The 19,226-nt window shown below is 38.6% G+C and overlaps 1 protein-coding gene across 4 annotated transcripts in view; it reads left to right on the top strand.

The window, feature by feature from the left end:
- dock3 (dedicator of cytokinesis 3) overlaps positions 1-19,226 on the top strand; it is a 42,176-nt gene that overhangs the window by 1,532 nt on the left and 21,418 nt on the right. For all 4 annotated transcript variants that reach the window (XM_037279724.1, XM_037279732.1, XM_037279740.1 and 1 more), the window contains exons 2-12: positions 6,318-6,401; positions 6,885-6,925; positions 8,671-8,726; positions 10,352-10,448; positions 13,366-13,514; positions 15,455-15,539; positions 17,016-17,057; positions 17,908-18,062; positions 18,146-18,227; positions 18,310-18,370; positions 18,660-18,807. In XM_037279724.1, coding sequence (XP_037135619.1) covers positions 6,318-6,401; positions 6,885-6,925; positions 8,671-8,726; positions 10,352-10,448; positions 13,366-13,514; positions 15,455-15,539; positions 17,016-17,057; positions 17,908-18,062; positions 18,146-18,227; positions 18,310-18,370; positions 18,660-18,807 — 1,000 coding nt within the window. The remainder of the gene's footprint in view (positions 1-6,317; positions 6,402-6,884; positions 6,926-8,670; positions 8,727-10,351; positions 10,449-13,365; positions 13,515-15,454; positions 15,540-17,015; positions 17,058-17,907; positions 18,063-18,145; positions 18,228-18,309; positions 18,371-18,659; positions 18,808-19,226) is intronic.

Below are 19,226 nucleotides of genomic sequence, written 5' to 3' on the forward strand. Positions count from 1 at the left end.
TTATTATTGTAAAACAGATTAACATATTGCTTGTGTTTTTAAAAAAAAAAAATGCATGGAAAGGGGACCTTTAAAAACCAATTGCATATTAAATGTAAATTGCAATATTGAGGGAAAAAAATAGCAATTTGATTATTTTTCAAAATGTTTCAAACCTAAACTTAACATAACAGCCTTGAATTGCGCCCGCACAGACTTTTTATGTTGAACTTTTTCCACTGAAACAAGGCCGTGAATCAGATGGCTGCATACAGTTCGTGGCTCTGCGCATGTGGTTCACGTGCCCGGTTATGTCATTGCACATTAAGTAATCAAGTCGACTAATGGTGCTAGGTCACCACTATTCGTAATGGGCATTTCTAGGATCTCATGTGATCCTGTGGCAGCTGCCGGGAAACTCAAAACATCAAGTGACCGATGACAAACGAGGCCTCGGTTTTTGTGGAATATGTCATTGGTTCATTCCACGTTGCCGCATAACACTGGAAACCTCGTGCCACTTTGCAGGTATTGTCGGCGTTCATAGCAATCTTAAAGTTAGTTGGCAAGTTAGAAAAGAATACTTTATTCTATTTTATTTATTATCTATTTGTTAAGAGTGCATTTGGTACAGTTGGTAGAGCAATGCGTCGCTAAATGTGGGTTCGAGGATTCGCTCGTTGTGATGTTAGAAACTTGTATTTATTCAGGGTGGTTCATAAACTGTGTCAATTTTATTCCATATTTGCACGACCATATTTCCACTACACACTTACTGCTAAAACTGGCAAGCTGTCACCCCTGAAATTTAACAACTGGGTCTTGCGCTTTGTTTTGCATTTCTGAAATACAAAACATCCGAATGTGTGGGCTAAATATTGCTGACGATTACTAAATACCCACGTATGCGAAGATAGCAAATTTTTGGGTGACTTGTTTCTTTTGTTCAGACCGAACAATTGTGATTTTTACTTTTTTTGCCTTGACCTATAGGTGCACGAGCATGTGATGCCTTGCGAAATGAATCACTCCTCAACACATTTGGCTGAAATGCTTCAAGTGTGTTAAGAAGCTTCATCTCGCCATCACTACTCACGACTAATTTTCCGCTTTGACTGATGTAAATAATTCGTTTCGTGCACTTGCAGGGGTAGGCAAGTCCGGTCCTTGGGAGCTGCTGTCCTGCCTGTTTTAAAAGTATCCCGCCTCAACACACCTGATTCAAATGATCAGCTCTGTAGAAGTTTGCTAATGACCCTGATCATTTGAATCAGGTCCTAGGACCCAGCTCCCTAGGACCTGACTTACCTACCCCTGGTTTAGTCCAATCTGAACATTTGAACTGTATGTAAAGTCATTCTTAAGTTAAACAGACTTTCACATTTCTGGCATTGCTTGAATACAAACGGAGCAGACGAGGACAGTGGAATGAACGGAACCAAGAAAGAAATCAGTTGGTTTCAAAACTGCACTTTGGATGAAGACGTTGTAGGTAATGTCTTGTCAAATCAAATGTTCTCAAACCACAACATTCCATTTCTAAGCTGGAAAAGTGTTCAATGTTGTTCGTGTAACTTTTTGATGATATCTCACCTTTCTCTGTATTCCTCCCTCGAGGGCTTTTGTACATTCAGGTAGGAGTGTGCCTCATCGGTCCCTCAAACAAGGTCGTTCAGCCACACGTGTTAGTATATTTTCACGAGTAAGAGCTGGAAAGCATTTTCGTGGCTCTCTCCTCTGATATATGCAATAGAAAACAAATGGTAAACTTGCTCGATTCATGGATGAAGTGGCATACATAAAGAATATCAGTGTAAAATAATAGTAAATTAATGGCAGCGGAGATGCCATTTCGATATTCAAGTAGCTGCACATTCACGACTCCGACATGCCGGGATTCCAACAGCACACACTTTTTTACAAGCCCATCTGTAACATGCCTGTCAAACTGTAAATAAGTGTTTGGTTGAAATGGCCCTTTTTGAGGTATTGATTATTCATAACTGTTTTTTCCATCTTTAGGTTTAGACTGTCTCGCCAAAACAGCGCGCCCACGATCCCTGTGGTTAATTTTAATGCAAGGCCATTTCTTAAGAAAGGGTATTTGTACGTATTCAGTGTCAAGCAGTGAAGATGGAAATGTGATGCCTAGCTTCACTGCTTGACACAAAATACCATTTCATTATTTTTCTTACTCAAGCATTAATTTACATGAGGGGGATGAAGATCAACGGGAAATGAGTTATCTGTTGTTTTTGTTAATTGACTGATTTGTCTGTTAATTTACAGGCTATGGATAAATATTTAAGAGCATTTAGAAGAACAATATTTAGTATATCAATACAGCACGTGGTTTCTTTAGGCAGTACTGTGGAACACAAAACTGAAATGTGTTCTCAGAGAAGGCCAACATGCACCCACGAGGGTCCCGTGAGTTCGAATGCTTACTAAATGTGACACGAAGAGATTTCCAACTTCCATTAATGTTGTTGTTTGCTAATGCGTCTCAGTTGCACGCTTGCTGAAAACTATGACGCACCTGGTGCAATATTCGCCTCAATTACCTGCAATCATCTCATAAAAGGCCCACTACAACACTGGGGTGTTTTCGTCACTAATGGATTTGTATACCCAAAAGCAAACAAAACACACGCTTGCATACACACTACTGTTGATTCTATTGAAGTAAGCCTCTTTCTTGCGTCCAAGCAAGTTTCGAAATCACACGTCGTCCATTTTCGTAAGACTTTCATTTTACTGTTTTTTTCTTGTTGCTCGACATTTGATGGCTAAAATTGAAACATTTAGCAGGGATGTAGCCAGAATTGTTTTTTTGGGGTGGCCAATGTGACACAACACCTCAGTGAGGGGTGGCCGGGCATGCGTGTCTCATTCTTTATCAAGTCAAGTCAAGTTTATTTGTATAGCCCTAAATCACAAGCAGTCTAAAAGGGCTTCACATACACAAAACAAATTGACAATTATTCTCAAAGCATCCCCTAATCTTAAACTCCCAAGAGGGCAAGGAAAAACTCAAAAAAACCCTACTAGGGGAAAAATGAGAAACCTTGAGAAGGGACCACAGATGGGAGGATCCCCCTTTCAGGATCACCACGCTGTAATGGATGCAGAGAGGGCACATAAAATACATAATGTAAAAAAAAAAAAGTGGATGTCCAATTCAAAGCGAAGAGCTGCAGGAGGTGCCCTCGATTATCATACCGTCCTGTTATCAGCTATATTTTGGGACCTCGGAGACTTGACACTGATCGTCTCCCTGCAAAATACTGAATAACATTCACTTGTATCTTTCAAATGTATCTTTCTTATTTATTTGCCTGACAGGAATTGCATACCTGATTTACTCTCTGATTAGCTGAATGTCATCACCTACTGAGAGGGCTCTATTTTATTATGCACCATTTTCTTGCTGCTAAAAGAAGAAATAGCAATAGAATCAGACTTTGAATCAATGTATCAACGCAGTGTCAAAGACTGGCGTTCAAATGACACTTTTTCGTCTCTTGGCAATTGAGACAGCGAAACCAATTTGATTTCCATCGGACCAATTCATAACTCTACATCCCTCTACACATTGAGCAGGTCAAGAATACTACATTTACTTGGATACACATCCCTGTAAAATGAAAATGAATGTCAAGCCTAGTGTGGGCATATACAGCATATAATTGTAAATATTTTTGGGGGGTTTAATACCTAATACCTATACCTAATCTAATATAGAAAGTATTTCGAGCACAACAGGTTTTGTGCTGAGGGCGATAGAATGTCATCCTCTTCAATCCTGCTTTTTCAGGCACGTAACCCCGCACAATGACGAGGGAATTATTAATGACTGTATTTGATCATTAACATTTAAATATAATGCAATAGAATTCCTATTATTGGACCAGATTTCTGGTTTAGTAATTGAATGCTGGTTAAACGCAACAGGATGGTCTGAACTAAATATTTCAATGCTACGCACATACACGTGACCATGCAACTCAACCCAACGCAGCCTGCACCAACATTGTGTCATGTATTAAAAGCAATGTGGATTTGCTAACATTCTGCACTCCCAGCATCCTTTATTCAGCATGTTTTGCATGGGACCTTTAGTGGTCATGTTTAGAGGATATGCTAATGCATTGCAGCCTTAGACACGGTGAAAGCATGCATGTTTGCACAGCGTGTGAGTTTTCTGAGGTAGGACTCTGAAAACATGAATTTTTTATCCTTCTCTAACATGACAACTTCGCCCCCATTGATTTTCATCTTTTTCAATCAAACAAATTTGGGCATTCTTAAGGTTTTATTCTTATTTCTTTGAAAACATCACATGCAGTACTGGTATGTTGGTTTCGGCTCCATAGTGGTGCAAAGCAACTGTTTGCTTGCCATTTTAAAATACAGTGCCCTCATCCTCGAAGCAGTTACAGTGAAAAGAGTGCTGCAGTTTGTCGCTGGTCTGTTGCCATAGTAACCCTCACAGAGGAACTGAGCACCCGTTACTCTGAAACAAGCAGCAGATCCGAGCCAGAGCCCCTCCTTATTTTCCTCCCCCTCACTGGGTCCCATGGCTAGTTCATTAGCATAATGATTCACAGCAAGCGGACCTTCAAGGGCCACCATTTGTGGGTTTTTAACATTGTCAACGGAGTGCTGTCATTATTAAACAAGTTTGTTTTCACTGAAGCCTGGCTTCTGTACATAGCGTGCCTCCTTTTGCTTCTTTAATGTGGCACTCGTTCCCTAAAGAAAAAACATGTCCTTAATTTGGGTTGAGTCAATTGTGTGTACGGTCAAATACTGTCTCATGTTGCACATTACAATCAGGTGACACAGAAGACGTATGCAAATGCATATTAGTGACCGATATTTTACCAAGGCCGATACCTGTACCGATTATTAGTGGTTGAGTCGGCCGATATTTTAAGCCAATATTCGTTTGCAGTAATAAGGAACATTTTGGCACTTTTTAAATTTGAATTCATTTAAATGCCAAAAGGGCGTATGTTTATTAAACAAAAGTTTTTCAAATTTACAATGTTTTCTTTCTTTCTTCTTTTGTTAAAACAACAAAAACAAAACAAATGACATCTTTATAAAAAAGAAATAAAAATATTTTAAAAAATCAGGATCTGTCTTGGCGAGCCAAACTACAACAAATTTTCTCTTGATTAGTTTGAAAACTAATTCTGCCTTTACAAAGTTAACTGAAAGTGAAAGTATCTAAATGTAAATATATATTTATATAGTTTAACAACTTGTGGTAGCAAGGATTCTGTCATTCAAAACTAATATGCAGCATTACTTATATACTTAATATGAAAAAAGCACAATAGCCATAGGAGAAACTATTAATGTAATCCCTGACCCAGTTTTAAACTGATCACTTATCGGCCGTTGGATTAATAAAAAAGGCTGATTCCAATAATCAGCAAAATGCCAAATATCGGCCCAGATAATCGGCTCAGACATAATCGGTCCATTCACCTTTTTCTCCAGTCCCATGAGCCTTTGCGTGAATTATGGGTGTGACTTATTAACCGGGAGTTTCTTTTACGGGAATAAATATCAACTCAACAAATGTAACATCTGTAGGAAGCAAAAGCCGTTGTAACAAGCTGCCACTTCCGGTATCTTTCAGGAACTTGGGCCCAACTGTTTCTGCATCAGAGCCCTCAGAAAAAAGTGGATAAAGTCGTTTGGCAACCCTCCCTGTGTGGGCTCCAATCCGCCAGTTCGAATTAGCTAAATATTGCTCACATTACAGGCTGCTTAAAGATTAATTAGTTATTAAAATGACAACCCACATAGGAGGTGAGGTGTGTGTGTGGAGTGGGGGGTAATGCTTGCCTAAACTCTTCAAAGTATTTATTTATTGAGACCCTGTAAAGTCAAATCAAAGATTTACTTCTAAATAGACTAAGCATGTTTGACGATAAATGCTGAAAAGACGACAAACTCGGTTGTACTCAGTTGTGGTGAAACCTAAAACACTATTTTAATTTTGCTAAATTTTATTTATTTTTTGGGTTTCCCCTATCCACTATAAAACCTGAGTCTAAAAAAAACCCCCAAATGTCACAATTCACAATCAATAACTTTGAAAGGACTTCATTGCTTAGGCAAACCAGTCACTGCCACTGAGTGGAGGACAGGTCAGGTGGGACTCGATGCTCCTCTAATGGTTCATTGTGTCTTTTTCAATCCCCCTTCTCAGATCAGCGCAAGCACCCTTGTACTGAGCTCTGTCACCTGACCTGAACGAAGCGTTGTGGGCTCATTCCTCTTGTCTCAACTGTTGTTTTGTTCTCTTCATTTGTGTACAGTTATCTGCAACTTCCGGTCACCGATATGTCAGGCCCTGGTCCTGGAGATTGGGGAGACGGTCCAGATTCTGGAGAAGAGTGAAGGTATGGTCTTTCCTAAACAATGGCTAAACTATTGTTTTTGATTATACTGTAAATAATAAAAAAAATCAACACATTAACAGAATCCAAAAACTTTGGATTCTTCACATTATAAAACATTTGCCCACGTGCTTCTGGGAGACTTTGTGTACCGTTTGTCACCCTACAGTCTAGACAAGTGCGGGTATGGTAGATTCTTTACATAAAGGACACAAGCAGTAGTCGCCAGGATTTCCTGCAGCTGTATTGTTGCTGTTGTCATCTTCACAGCCTCTATCCCTACTTTTCTTCTCACCAAGTCATATTTGAAAAGCTAAACTTAATCAATATCACATTAAATGATGATGGCTGGAGTGTTTTTAGGGGTATTGCTATCCTATATCTTTAGAATCGATTATTCCATCAATTAATCGAGTAATCGGATAAACATTTGCTGTGATTTAATAACACGTGAAAGATACAATTGTTGCTTTTGATGTCCTTTAGGTTGGTACAGAGGCTTTTCGACCAAGAAGCCTTCGATCAAGGTAATGTAGTGTTATGATGGTACAGTTAGTCTTCTTGCAAAAACCGCTTTATACATAAGCCATTTCATAGCCATTTAAACCTAAATGATGAAGCCCAAATTTTGCTTAATTCATCATTTTCTGCAGTGACTTTTGCGCAATGTCTTAGCTTTGATCAGAGCCAAATCCGAAAGATTTTATACAGGGAACTCAATTCCGACATCGTATTTTATTTCCCCATAGAAGCTCCTTTTTATGGAACATCATTATTAAAACTGAGAACCAATGAAGCAGACCAACAGAGTGGACTGAAATCACTATACTGCACTGCAGAAAATGCCCAAACCACACGATAGTGTTTTCGACAGATATAGTACAGCACAATAGAATGGAAACATGAATAACAAGTTGACGGTTGTCTTGGAAAAGAGAGTTGGGTGCTTTTCAGGCATATCCACATTGCTTTTAACATGGTCTAAAGTATTATGGGATGCAACTGAGCTTTTTTTGAAAGCCAGCACAAGAGCTATCCATTTCCTGTGAATGTGCTGTAGGTGTTCGTGACTGCACGTGGTCCCTTATCCAGCCAGTCCCATCAGCTATTTACAGTTCTTACCAACAACCCACCATTTTGTTTTGCGCTCCGCTGCCCACACTGGTTCGCCCCCATATACTCTCTGAGTGCTCACAGACTTAATTTCACTCGTGGTGGCTAATTGTTCACATCTGGCAGATTGGAAAGACGAGCTGCACAAGTGACATTTGGCACCGGCTTTTACCGTCCCAAGCTCTCTGTGCTATCTTCTGCTTTATTACCACTTGAAATTGACAGGGAGCCTTATGAAAGGTTTCTAAATGGTTGATTAACAGTTTGTTGTGGCGTAATAAACTGCTACAACGCATGACATTAGAGCGAGAGGGATCCCCTGATTGACATGTAGCTCTGCTGCATGATATTATTTGTACTTTTACCTATTTAATAAATAATGGCATGTTTTATATTTAACAGTAATTCTTTTTTCTCTATTATAAATGGTCTCAATTTATAGCGATCATAGGAACTGAGATTTAACAAGAATGCCACTCTCTTTGGAACTGTTCTGTAATTTATAAGAGTTTACTTTTATTTAAAACCAATTTGATGAGTAGCTACATGGTTTTAATAAATTTAAAAAAATCCCCGCTAGATTTCTTTGTTAAACATATCACTTTTTTTCTGTATGGAAAGAAAGTGTGTTTAAGTTTTGATGTGGTTACAGTGTACCCTGTACAATATTCACGATTATTAGGGCCAGACCGATTAATCGGCCATACAATTTAACTGGCTGATACTAGCTCTATCAACATCAACAAAAAAAAAATCAGGCTATTTTGGCAGAATGTTTAATTCTTATTTTTTTTTAAACGCAGCATAACAAAGTCCAAAATTATGACATTTAAACATTCTCAACCCAAAAAAAACGGCAATAAAAAGCAGCGGATTTCTTCCCTCTTGTAAAGTCAAACAAATACCAAAGGTCAAATGTTCTCCATGTAATCATGTCTTTATTGGTGCAAACGTTAAGAGACCAAAAAAATAAGTTATTTAACTTCTTATCTTTTTTTTTTTTAGTCCGATCCTGATTGTCACTATACATTCCCTATACATTTTATGCTTGGAACATGATATAATACTGTATAACGTGTATGCGTTTAAAGCATATGGGAGAGGTCATTAACCCAATCCTGTCAGTGTGTAACATCTCTGTACCTGTGTCTGTCCTCAGGGTATTTTCCCAGTCAGCTACGTTCACTTGAAGAAATCTACAGTGACCAACAGAGGGTAAGCTGTATATATTATTATTTAGAATATATTTTTTTAACACGAGCAGCAAAATTCTACACACATGCGGTACCTAGTTGAGAATCAGTTGAAGTTTTGCTCAGGTTCATAAATTTAGCTGGCCTGTGCCATGCTTGAATTTGGTGATAGTGAAATCTGCCCCAAATATGTTATTACACCAACAATTGGACAGGAACTCAAAACAACAACAACAGCAAAACAAGCAGGACACAGCTGCTGGCATGCAAGTTATGATGAGAACCGGCCCGACCCACTATGCTGCCCCAGGGAAGATTTTGCTCCCCCCTCCATTTTCAAGTTACATGCTGTATGTATGCTTACAAAATAAATTGAATAGGAAGTGAACATGTCACTGAGTTTAAAATATAAAACTTATATTTAGGAATTGAATTATTTCAATTTAAAATATGAAAATGCCAAAACATGATGATGGTGATTCTTTAGTATTGTTACTTTGGAATAATTATGAGTCAAGTAATAGTAAAAAGTAGTTTTTCAAATAGTACATAGTTAAAAATTGGTGTGTAAATTCAGATTTCTTATTTTTTTTAATCAGAGCATGAATGTGAAGATTTCAGTACTCGCACTAGTATCGGTCGGAAAAAAGTGGTATCGATCATTCTTAGTTTAAATGTATTTGGATTATTTATAAAATGTGTACCGTGTGAAGACCTTAAAAATACTGTGTGTGTGTGTGCTTTAAAAAAGAGAGAGTATTTAAATATGGTGTTTCTATATCATGAATTTCACATATTGCATGGGTGGTCCGAAACTTAATCCTGTGATTGAGGATTTACTGTCCAGCTGAACTGTACTGTACGGATTCTTTCACATAATATGAAAATCATTGTGATACGAGAATAATGGGCAGTGGAACGCTCTCGCTGCAAAAACCCGTGGAACTTACCAGGACTTCACCCACCAGCTGAGTTTCCTCATGTTCGCACTCAAACAATTAAAAAGTACTAACTTTGAAATCAACATGATTCTACTTCCTCGCTCCAGGAGCTGCAATCTGGGGACTCTCTTTTGCTCTCTTGTGGAGTTAATGATGTGATGCATCTATTGCATTTTCCCAAAGTGTTCCCTTCTTTGACAACAACTTCGATTCATGGAGCGAGTGGCTTAATTCCTCCTTGTCATGACAGGAGTTGATACACTGGCAAGCTCCACACATTTTGGTTTTCGTACTGTTACAGGGGAGCACTGCAAAAAGTTTCAAGTTCAAATCTGAAACCTTGCTTTCTTGTTGTAGTGGAGACTTCGAGTTACTCCAGAATTACAGTAACATATATGTTAGGTAATATTTTATGCAATAGATATTCATCATAACAGAACAGTATTCTTTACCTTGCAAAGGTGGCGCAACACTTTACAGACAGGCAATTAGTCAGCAAGTTGAGCACAAGAAAAAAAAAAGAAAATAAATCCCACCGCTACTCCTTGTGACCCCAAACAGCACAAGTGAAATAGAAAACGGAAGATTTTGTGAGAGTGGAAGAATCCCAATGCTCCTGTATTTAATCTTAAATCACGCTCATTCATAAATGTGTTTTCTGGTGATGTGCATTGCACCATCGTGTTTATGCAAATCTTTGTGTCAGGCTGTGCGAGACAGTGGTGCCCCTTGAGGACCCCATCATCACCGAGACCACCTCGACACTGCAGGAGTGGGGTGTCTTGTGGAAGCAGCTTTATGTGGTGAGTAGCTCTCTACACATTGTCACAAATAGGACAACAAATATCCTTCTGTCTGAAGTGTGTCAGGGTGAATTTGTCCCAGAAATACAACCCAAAACTGGTCGGGCTGACAATCTGAAATATTAAACGTTTTCAGCGGTTAGGACCAAAAAGCCGACTCCTCTCAATTTGTTCGACTCTGTGGACTGGGATGTAGCCAATCAGAGAAGCGGCGGTAAATAAAACAAAATAAAACCCAATGTCTGCCTCAGAGGAACTTTTTCGACATGGGTGGTGCAAAACAATCTTAAGGTGTGTGGTGCTCTCCCTTAAAGTAATCGGATCAGACCACACATAACTGTCAGATGCTTGATTTATTATCTTTATGTGTAGATAATCACAGATAATCTTTTAAATTCTGAAAAATCTTTCCGTGTGTAGCAAGTCTTAGCGATAATCACCAGAGCGACTCTAACATTGCTGAGCTTTTCTGAGGTGACTTGAAAGCAAAACGGATGTTTCATTCACATCCTCCCGAATGATTTAACGCTTTCCCAACACGGTTTTCCCCATGCACTAAATTCAACACACATTACCCAAACTCCTGTTAAAGAGATATAGCCTGAAAGTACAGTACACCTCATTTAGATCAGTCATGACTGTTGCCCTACTTTTTCCTTAGGCTATCTATGTGGGAGCAGAAATGGGTGCTGGACACAGATAATGGCCCACAGACCTGTCACAGCCAATTTCATGCTCTGTCTTTCAGCCCTTGATTGATTTTGACCTGCCTCTCTTTCTGTATCATCTTCACTTGCTGGGCAAAAGTGATTACTGGAAAGCCAAAAGCATTCTTAATCCAGCTCCAGGGCAGGCAAAATGGGTTGAGGATGAGTGGATATGTTGCTGGGCTGGCGTTGATTCTTGTTATTTACTTACTTACGTTCTTACTTATTTATTTATTTATTTATTTTTACATAACCTTTCACCGAGGACTTCTCATACACTGAGCAACTCAGGGACCCAATTTAAGGCATCACTGCAGTGACCTAACTTCCCGTGATGCTCGACTAATGTAAAGCAGTGGTTTAAAGGCGCTTGTTTGGGCGCTCGGCTCCTGTGAGGCGATAACTTGCCGAGATAATAATAGGACGTAGCACAGACTGAATGTTGATAGACTTTATCCCACTGTTGCCAGTTTGAATTCGCTACATTAGCTTCAGCAATGGGCTAAAGATAACTTTGGAGAATGGACATAATTAGATCTGCAGAATAAATGCCTGCAAAGGCTCATCAAGCCCGAATGAAATCCTCGATCTTTGGAGAACAAGGAGTGTATCATTTGCGCCTATAAGAAAATATTACTTTTGTGTAATTATTTTTTGTGTGTATTTTTTTGTAACTCAATATTTGTATAACATTGAACATTTTCTTGGCTTTCTTGGCTTTATATCTTGTTCAACTTATTCTGCGCAGCACGGTAAAAAAAATCACTGAATCAATTGAAGGGTATAAAATATTGAATAACATATCCATAAAAAAACAAGAATGTGTTGATTTCATTGTATTTATTGACTGGCCGTGACTTCGGGTGTGCCTGACACAGTCACGTAGTCCGGGACATTGTTAACGTAGAACCCTGCAGGGGTATTGTGGCTCGACTTAATCTTTGCATTTATGTAAACAAACCAAAGAAGTACTGCGGCTGTTTCAAATCATTAGGGACAACAGCGACTGCTTTTATTTTTTGTGTTGTCCTTGGTCTGCAAGAAATTACCACAAGGAGTAGAGAAGTATTTGTGTTTGAACCTCCAGGCTGGAATCTTAATGGGAACACATGGCAAGAGCGTTAATGTGGTGCTTTTCTACATTCAGGCTTCTCAAACCATTTGCATTTCCTCTTCACATGATGAGGATTAGGTATGATGCTGACATGGAAGGGGAAAGTACGGTAATCAGATCATTCATAGGATGATGATGGGGAATCGAACTGTGTACAATGAACAGTGTAAAAATGTTGGATGGCCCTCTCATAAACCATGGAGGCTCTTTGAGTCAAAAAGGAGGGTAAACTTGAAACATGCCTGCCAAATAATTTTGATTCATTGTATTGGCAATTATTTATTGGGGGTAAGTGGAGCATTTATTTAAAAGATGCAGCAGATGGTTCTGTAGTGAAAATAACATCTACATTTTTCTACTTTTATTATAGAGAGTATAAATAAATAATGTTACAAATCATTAATTTTCTCTTTTTAATTTCGTTCTGAAGTTCTTGTGGGAGCAGGGGAGCCCTCTGCCTCACATTTTCCCAGTAAACTTTTTTTATTATTATTATTTTATTTGGCTTTTGAATTCTGCTTAGCAACAAGTGGCCAAGCAAGCAGGAAAAAGAAGTTGGGCAAATTTGTTGCTATCAATTGTGCCTCACATGTGAGGTTTTATGCTGAATCGATAAGCAGTCCAAATTCTGCTAATGAAAACTTGTTTTGGTTTGTGACCTACTTTATTTAGTACATGGTTCCCCAATGGATAATGAATGCATGCATCATGCATTGGGGTTGTTTTTCTTCACTTGGAACTGGTGCCTAAGGCACTCTGGAGAGAATTAAGAACTGTTTGAAATAGCAGTCAGCCATTTAACATTTTAGTTTTCTGCTGGAAAGCAAAAAAAGCAGGAAAAGCAACCATAGCTTTGAATGTGATTGGCTAAATGTGTGCAACATTGTTGTCTTGGTTGGATATTTTTACTTTCCCACTTGAAAAGATGGAGAAAAAAGTTTAATTTATCGGCCACATGGTGCAAAAATGTCTAAATGATTTATCATGACCTGGTTTTTTTTATGACAAAACCTGGCTTTTGAACATTTAATATCTACATCTATGTCAACGATTCTTGTAATGTGTGCTAATCAAGGATTTGTGGCTGATTTTACAGAAGCATAAGGTGGATCTGTTCCACAAGCTGCGTCATGTGATGAACGAGCTCATCGACTTACGTCGGCAGCTCATCCAAGGTCACCTCGCTCAGGACCAGACCCGTGAGATCAAGCGGCACATCACTGTACGCCTTGACTGGGGCAATGAGTGAGTTTCTCATTATCATATGTCTTAAATCAATGGATACTTTAATCATCTCGTGAGGGAAATGAAATTGTCACAGCAGCAATAGCCACAATTAGACCAATTATAAAAGCAGCCATCATAGAGGCGAGAGGGAGAAAAAAAAGGCTGACCGTAGGGCTGGAATCCTAAATTTTTGGCTCCTCACAATCATAAAACATTAGAATCAAAGAAAAATTACAAATGTGTATGCCCTCTGCGAGTCTGTTTTAAATTGTTTATCAACTCAATTAGAGCTGACTTTACACCTAAACACAAAACCAAAAAGATTTACACACAATTTATATATATTTTACAGTTTATAGCATGGCAGCTACAGCAAGTATGTATTTATTGTTTTTTTTCTATGCTATTGTTTTAATATATTATTTTACTTGTTACTCATTTATTTTCGGGTGGTTCTTTCAAGTTAGTTTTGAGTTTTGGTATTTGCACAAATACTAAGGTTTTTTAAAAAATTATTAATTGTGGTTTCAATATCAATCAAAAATAATCATGATTATTATTTTGTTATATCGTTGCCCAGCCTTAACTGACAGTTTGTTGTTGTCCCCATCTTTTACAGATCTATATATTACTATGGTTCAGTGATACAGTTTTAGGTTATTTAGGGAACCAAAAATATGAAAAAGTGGAGATGAAATATATGCATCATAGATGATTTCTTCTCCACTGTAATTCTATTCATCATCTTAAAACTGACAAAGAAGTTATTCTCACACTCTGTGATGAAGCATTAGTCAGAGTGCGTTTACACTGATTTAGCATTTTCCTTACTGTCTGTCCAAGCACGTTTTCAAGTTGTGCTTGTTGATGAGTGTGTGTCAAGCGGATTCAAGTCACTGCACTCCTCCCTGGAGGAACTGTAAGGCCATATTCCCTCTGCTGCCACTTCTCAAATCTAACAGAGCAGTGACAGACATCCGTAGCGCAGATAAAGACAAAGTGCAGCTCGATTGAGGCGGAGCTTGATCTGGCAATGGTGGCATTACGATTCGCCACGTCGTAAAATAGAGACAATTTGAATTGTTAGTATGGATTTGGAAACATAAACTCGGTAATAAAACGAGCAAACTGGTTGTTGAGGTCAGTGCACTGCAGGGCACACTTAGCATTTCATGGTCAACATATCACAGCTGTTCTTTGAGGCTGTACATTATGTACAGAAAAGGGTTGTGTTAGTCAACAATGCTGCATGCGCCACTGGCGTGTAGCATTTAAAGGCGGCAATTTGCAATTGAAATAAATCATCACTTTTTGTCACCTTTTGGAAATAGCACTAAATAAGTCAAACTAAAATTGAAGAAAAGGTAATGAAATCAAATAAAAATGAAATAACAGAAAATACATTCTAGGTTAATAAAGCAAACTAAACCTAACTACAATTATAGCAAAAATGTCCTTTGTTTTCATCTTTGTAATTTAATTTATTACAAAAGCATTTGTGATTTATTTTAAATGCATTTCTTTTGGTGTTACTGCTTGGTCGTACTGTAGAGGGAAGGTTGAACACTTTACCACTTTACACATTACTTATTCGTAACCTATTTTTTTTAAATAGGAAATAGTTTATGGAACAGTATATATATATATATATATATATATATAATAACCTAAAATTAATATTGAAACTAATAAAAACTAAACTAAAAGGGTGCATTTTTGTAAAAATACAAAAACAGTCGTCTAATTTGATTATATTCATATGCAGTGACCAGAAAACCAAGCAATCAGTGACAGAAGGCTTGCAAGGTGTCATCATTTGTTGCATACTCGTGGGCAGACTCATGGCAGACACACACATACACACATTGGCTTACAAAGAATAAAACTTCAAAACGTTTGTCAGACGTGGTGGTTTCTTGTACAGCACAGCTTAACTTCAATCATTTTCCTCTCACCAGGCACCTTGGCATAGACCTTGTACCCAGGAAAGAGTTTGAAATGGTGGACCCGGACCAGATCAGCATATCTGAGCTTTACAAATTGGTATGTTGCCCGCAATTATTCTTGAGCCATTGCATTCTCCACAAGGCCACCCCATGAATTAGTGAATGCAATAAATTAAATATGTGAATTAGTGGTCTCTAAATTACAAAGTATGCTGTGTGCCTTGTCTGTGGAATGTATGTAGTACTACATCTGCAGCAATAAAAGGGATTTTTGGCACGCTTGGAACTCTGTGTACGCGAAGCCAGATTTTACTCTATGTGTTGTTGGCTGTGTAAATAGGTGTACCAATTATCAAATCATCCGTAAGAAGGTGACTCGCGAAACGGAGCACATTCTGCTGTTGGATCAGCCTGCTGTGATCTGTCCTGCATGCTCCTTCCACCGCCATATTGAGTGTGTCCTTTCACTTGCAGGCACGTGTCCCTTGCAAGCCAGCAATGCAGATGTAATGTAAACTGACAGATGATGGGAAAAGACTAGAGCTGAACCATTTGGAAATGCGAACATTTGTCATACCCTCCCCCAACATCCATTATTGCCATTGCTATTTAATAAGCCTTTTTTTTCTCAAGGTCCTCTTCCCATATTTTTTCTTTAACAAACATATACAATACATTTAAGAATAAACAATAGCAGATTTACTATGCAAAAGTGTTTTGGTTTTAGAAATTAATATTGAAGACAGTTTAGTTATCTCCTTTAATTTGAGTTGCTAACTAAACACTTCTTGCATTCACTATGACAACGTCACAAATTTCCATCAAACAAGGATGGCATAAACACAAGTCAATAAGGCAAAAATCGGATTACAACAATAATGCTCGTAAATCTGTGGCTTTATATGTAATCCTGTGGACTGCACTACTTAAGCACTCAATTTATCTTGACACTATAGAAATAAATACTTGAAATATGCATATACTGTATATGCAAATAAAGGTTACACACTAACCAAAAGGATCAAAGTTGCATGGACTCTCGAAATCCACCAACTGGGTTTATGCTAGATTGTGTACATTATGTTAGATTTAGAGTATCAGATTAAATAATGGAATAATAATGTAACAATAAAACCTCCATGATGTTTCTTAGATTTTTTTTCCACCTCACAAACTATTTATGAATCGCGTGCGTCGTCAAGGAGGTTTGCGGTTTGTCCCTGTAAAAAATGTACTTCATGAGCACAAGCTTGTTTTTGGCAGGGCTCCGGCTCTGGCACCTTTTCAGGTAGGTTGAGGAGAGGCGCTCTTTTGGGCTGCTGTGATGCGTGTGGGCGGTAGCGGCTTTGTCCTCGTCCTTCCCACGCGTCGCTCCTTTTAGTGCTTGCAGCCGCTCTGCACCATACGTAGGTGAAAGTGAAACCTTGTCCCACTTCAAATATAGGCAAAGGCATGGGCTAGTGCTTGTCTGAAGCTACGCTGAGGTAAATAGGTTCAAAGCTTTTGTGGGAGGAGGCAGCAATGACTTGACTGGTCTCTCTTGTGACCTTCATGTTTTTTTCTTTTCTTTTAGCATGTTTCCAGCAGACACTGTGGTCAGCAAAGCACAACCCAGGTACACTCGACTCAACATTTTTTTTATTTGTTGTCCAGGATTCAGATAGATGTAAAGTATAGCTGATTGCATAATATATGGATGTTGTTGTGATTTTGATTTAGTCTTTCTGTCAGGGGTGGTCAAACTACGGCCTCGGGCCCATTTGCAATATTCAGGTCCCCTTATTCAAGCAAACGATGCCACAATGTTCCAGTCATTTTAATTCTAATAATCAAGTTAATCATTGTTTTACTCTAATTTGAAGGTGTTTTTTTAACCAGATTAAAAAGACAATATCACACAAAAGCATTGCCTCAACAGTGCATTTTTCCTCCACAAAAAATAAATCTCTCCGGAACCCCTTATGTGATTCTCAAAACCAATGCCAACCAGACTTACCCTTTTGACAGACTGTCGTCATTTTTGGACATTCTTGTCACATTGCTTCTTTAGTTTTTTTTTAAATAAATGAATGTTGAAAAGGTTCAAAGCAGCCCTGGCATCGTTCCATTTTTTTCTTGGAGCCCCCAGCTTCATGTATATCTCATTTACATACCAGATTGGGATCACTAGTTGTCCAAACAGCTACACAAAGGACAGTGCAGTCGAGTATGGAATGAAGTGGACAGCAACAGTCAACTCTCCTTTTTTGATAGATGAATTTGTCATTGATAAAATTCAGGGATGTTTCCCAAAATGACCTTGTAATACTCAAACAAACAAAAACAAAACAAAAAAAACACTTCTGCCCCTTCATTCACCTCTGCATCAAAATTTAATGGGCCCCTCTATCGATCGACTAACGCTGAATAGTGAGTTTGAATTTGCCGGCAATTATGGTCCCCTCAATTTATCCCTTGGGTGTTAGGCTGACAACGTGAGACCACGTCACGGCGACAGTTGCCGTGTCCCAGTGTCACACCACCTCTTCATCAATCTGAAGAGCTTCACTTACAACAGCATCAGCGAGGACGCTGACGTCTTCTTCTCCCTGTATGACACTCGAGAGGCCAAGCAGATCAGGTACACAAACATCTCGCGTGTTACCAGCCGAGACCAAGCGCTCGTGCAGCGCATACGTATCGGTAAACGTGTTTGCTTTGCAGTGAAAAGTTCATGGTGAAACTCAACAAAAATGGAGGACCAAAGAATCCGGAGAAGGTTGATCGTCTTTGTGCTCTCTTCACGGTAACACATTCCATTAAATTGAGAGGTTTAGAAGGGGATATGTTTTTTTTTGTCTTTCTAACTTTTGCATGTTGCTCTGCAGGACCTAAGCAGTAAAGACTTGAAGAGAGACCTGTACATTGTTGCACATGTCATGAGAACTGGTACGGTACTCACTGTGTGTTAGGGCTGCACGAATAAACCAATTTTAATCCTAATCATATATTTGACTGCCACAATAAAATAAACCTGGCAACATATTATTTGTTAAAAGTTGTTTTGACTTACATGATGAATAATATTGATTAATAATCCTGATACCAGTATTGAGCAAAAGAATTGTGAACATTTGTCAATTATTTTCATTTTGACCGTGATCATGCTCATGCCGTGATGTGCGGGCAAATATTAGTGTCCTTTCAGTGAACTTGTCTCTTTTGTTTGTCTGTCCAGGCCGCATGCTTCTGAATGACTCAAAGAAAGGCCCACCTCACGTGATGTATCGACGACCGTATGGCTGCGCCGTTCTTGCAATGAGTGATGTTTTCCATACCATCACTGACCTCAAAGAGGAGAAGGACTTTGTGCTCAAAGTTTATACGTGAGTCTTACAGCACACGCACACGCACGCACACACACGAACACACTGATATAATGTCCACCTGTTGCTGAATTTAACCCTTAATTCCTTAATATAATAAATATATTATGTTACATATTACTTATTATTATTTTATTATTATTATTATTATGAAAGCTTGATGCACTAGAGGAAAAAAGCAAGGAGGGCAACTTTGGAATCAACCCAAAACAACAAAAAAATCTGCTTGAAGGTTTCATTAAAAAGAATGTAAAAATGTATTGAGCAGTGTAATGGAAAGTCCTCCTTGACAGTGGGAAGAAAGACTAAGGCGAGGCACCTTATACAGATTGCTGTACAAAGCTAGTGTGCCAATCAAACATGATAAAAACAGCTCAGCATTTTTTTTTCCAGTTCATCAACTGTGACAGTGTGGCTGG

The sequence above is a fragment of the Syngnathus acus genome, chromosome 2 (assembly GCF_901709675.1).
Source record: "Syngnathus acus chromosome 2, fSynAcu1.2, whole genome shotgun sequence".
NCBI classification, from domain to species: Eukaryota; Metazoa; Chordata; class Actinopteri; order Syngnathiformes; family Syngnathidae; genus Syngnathus; species Syngnathus acus.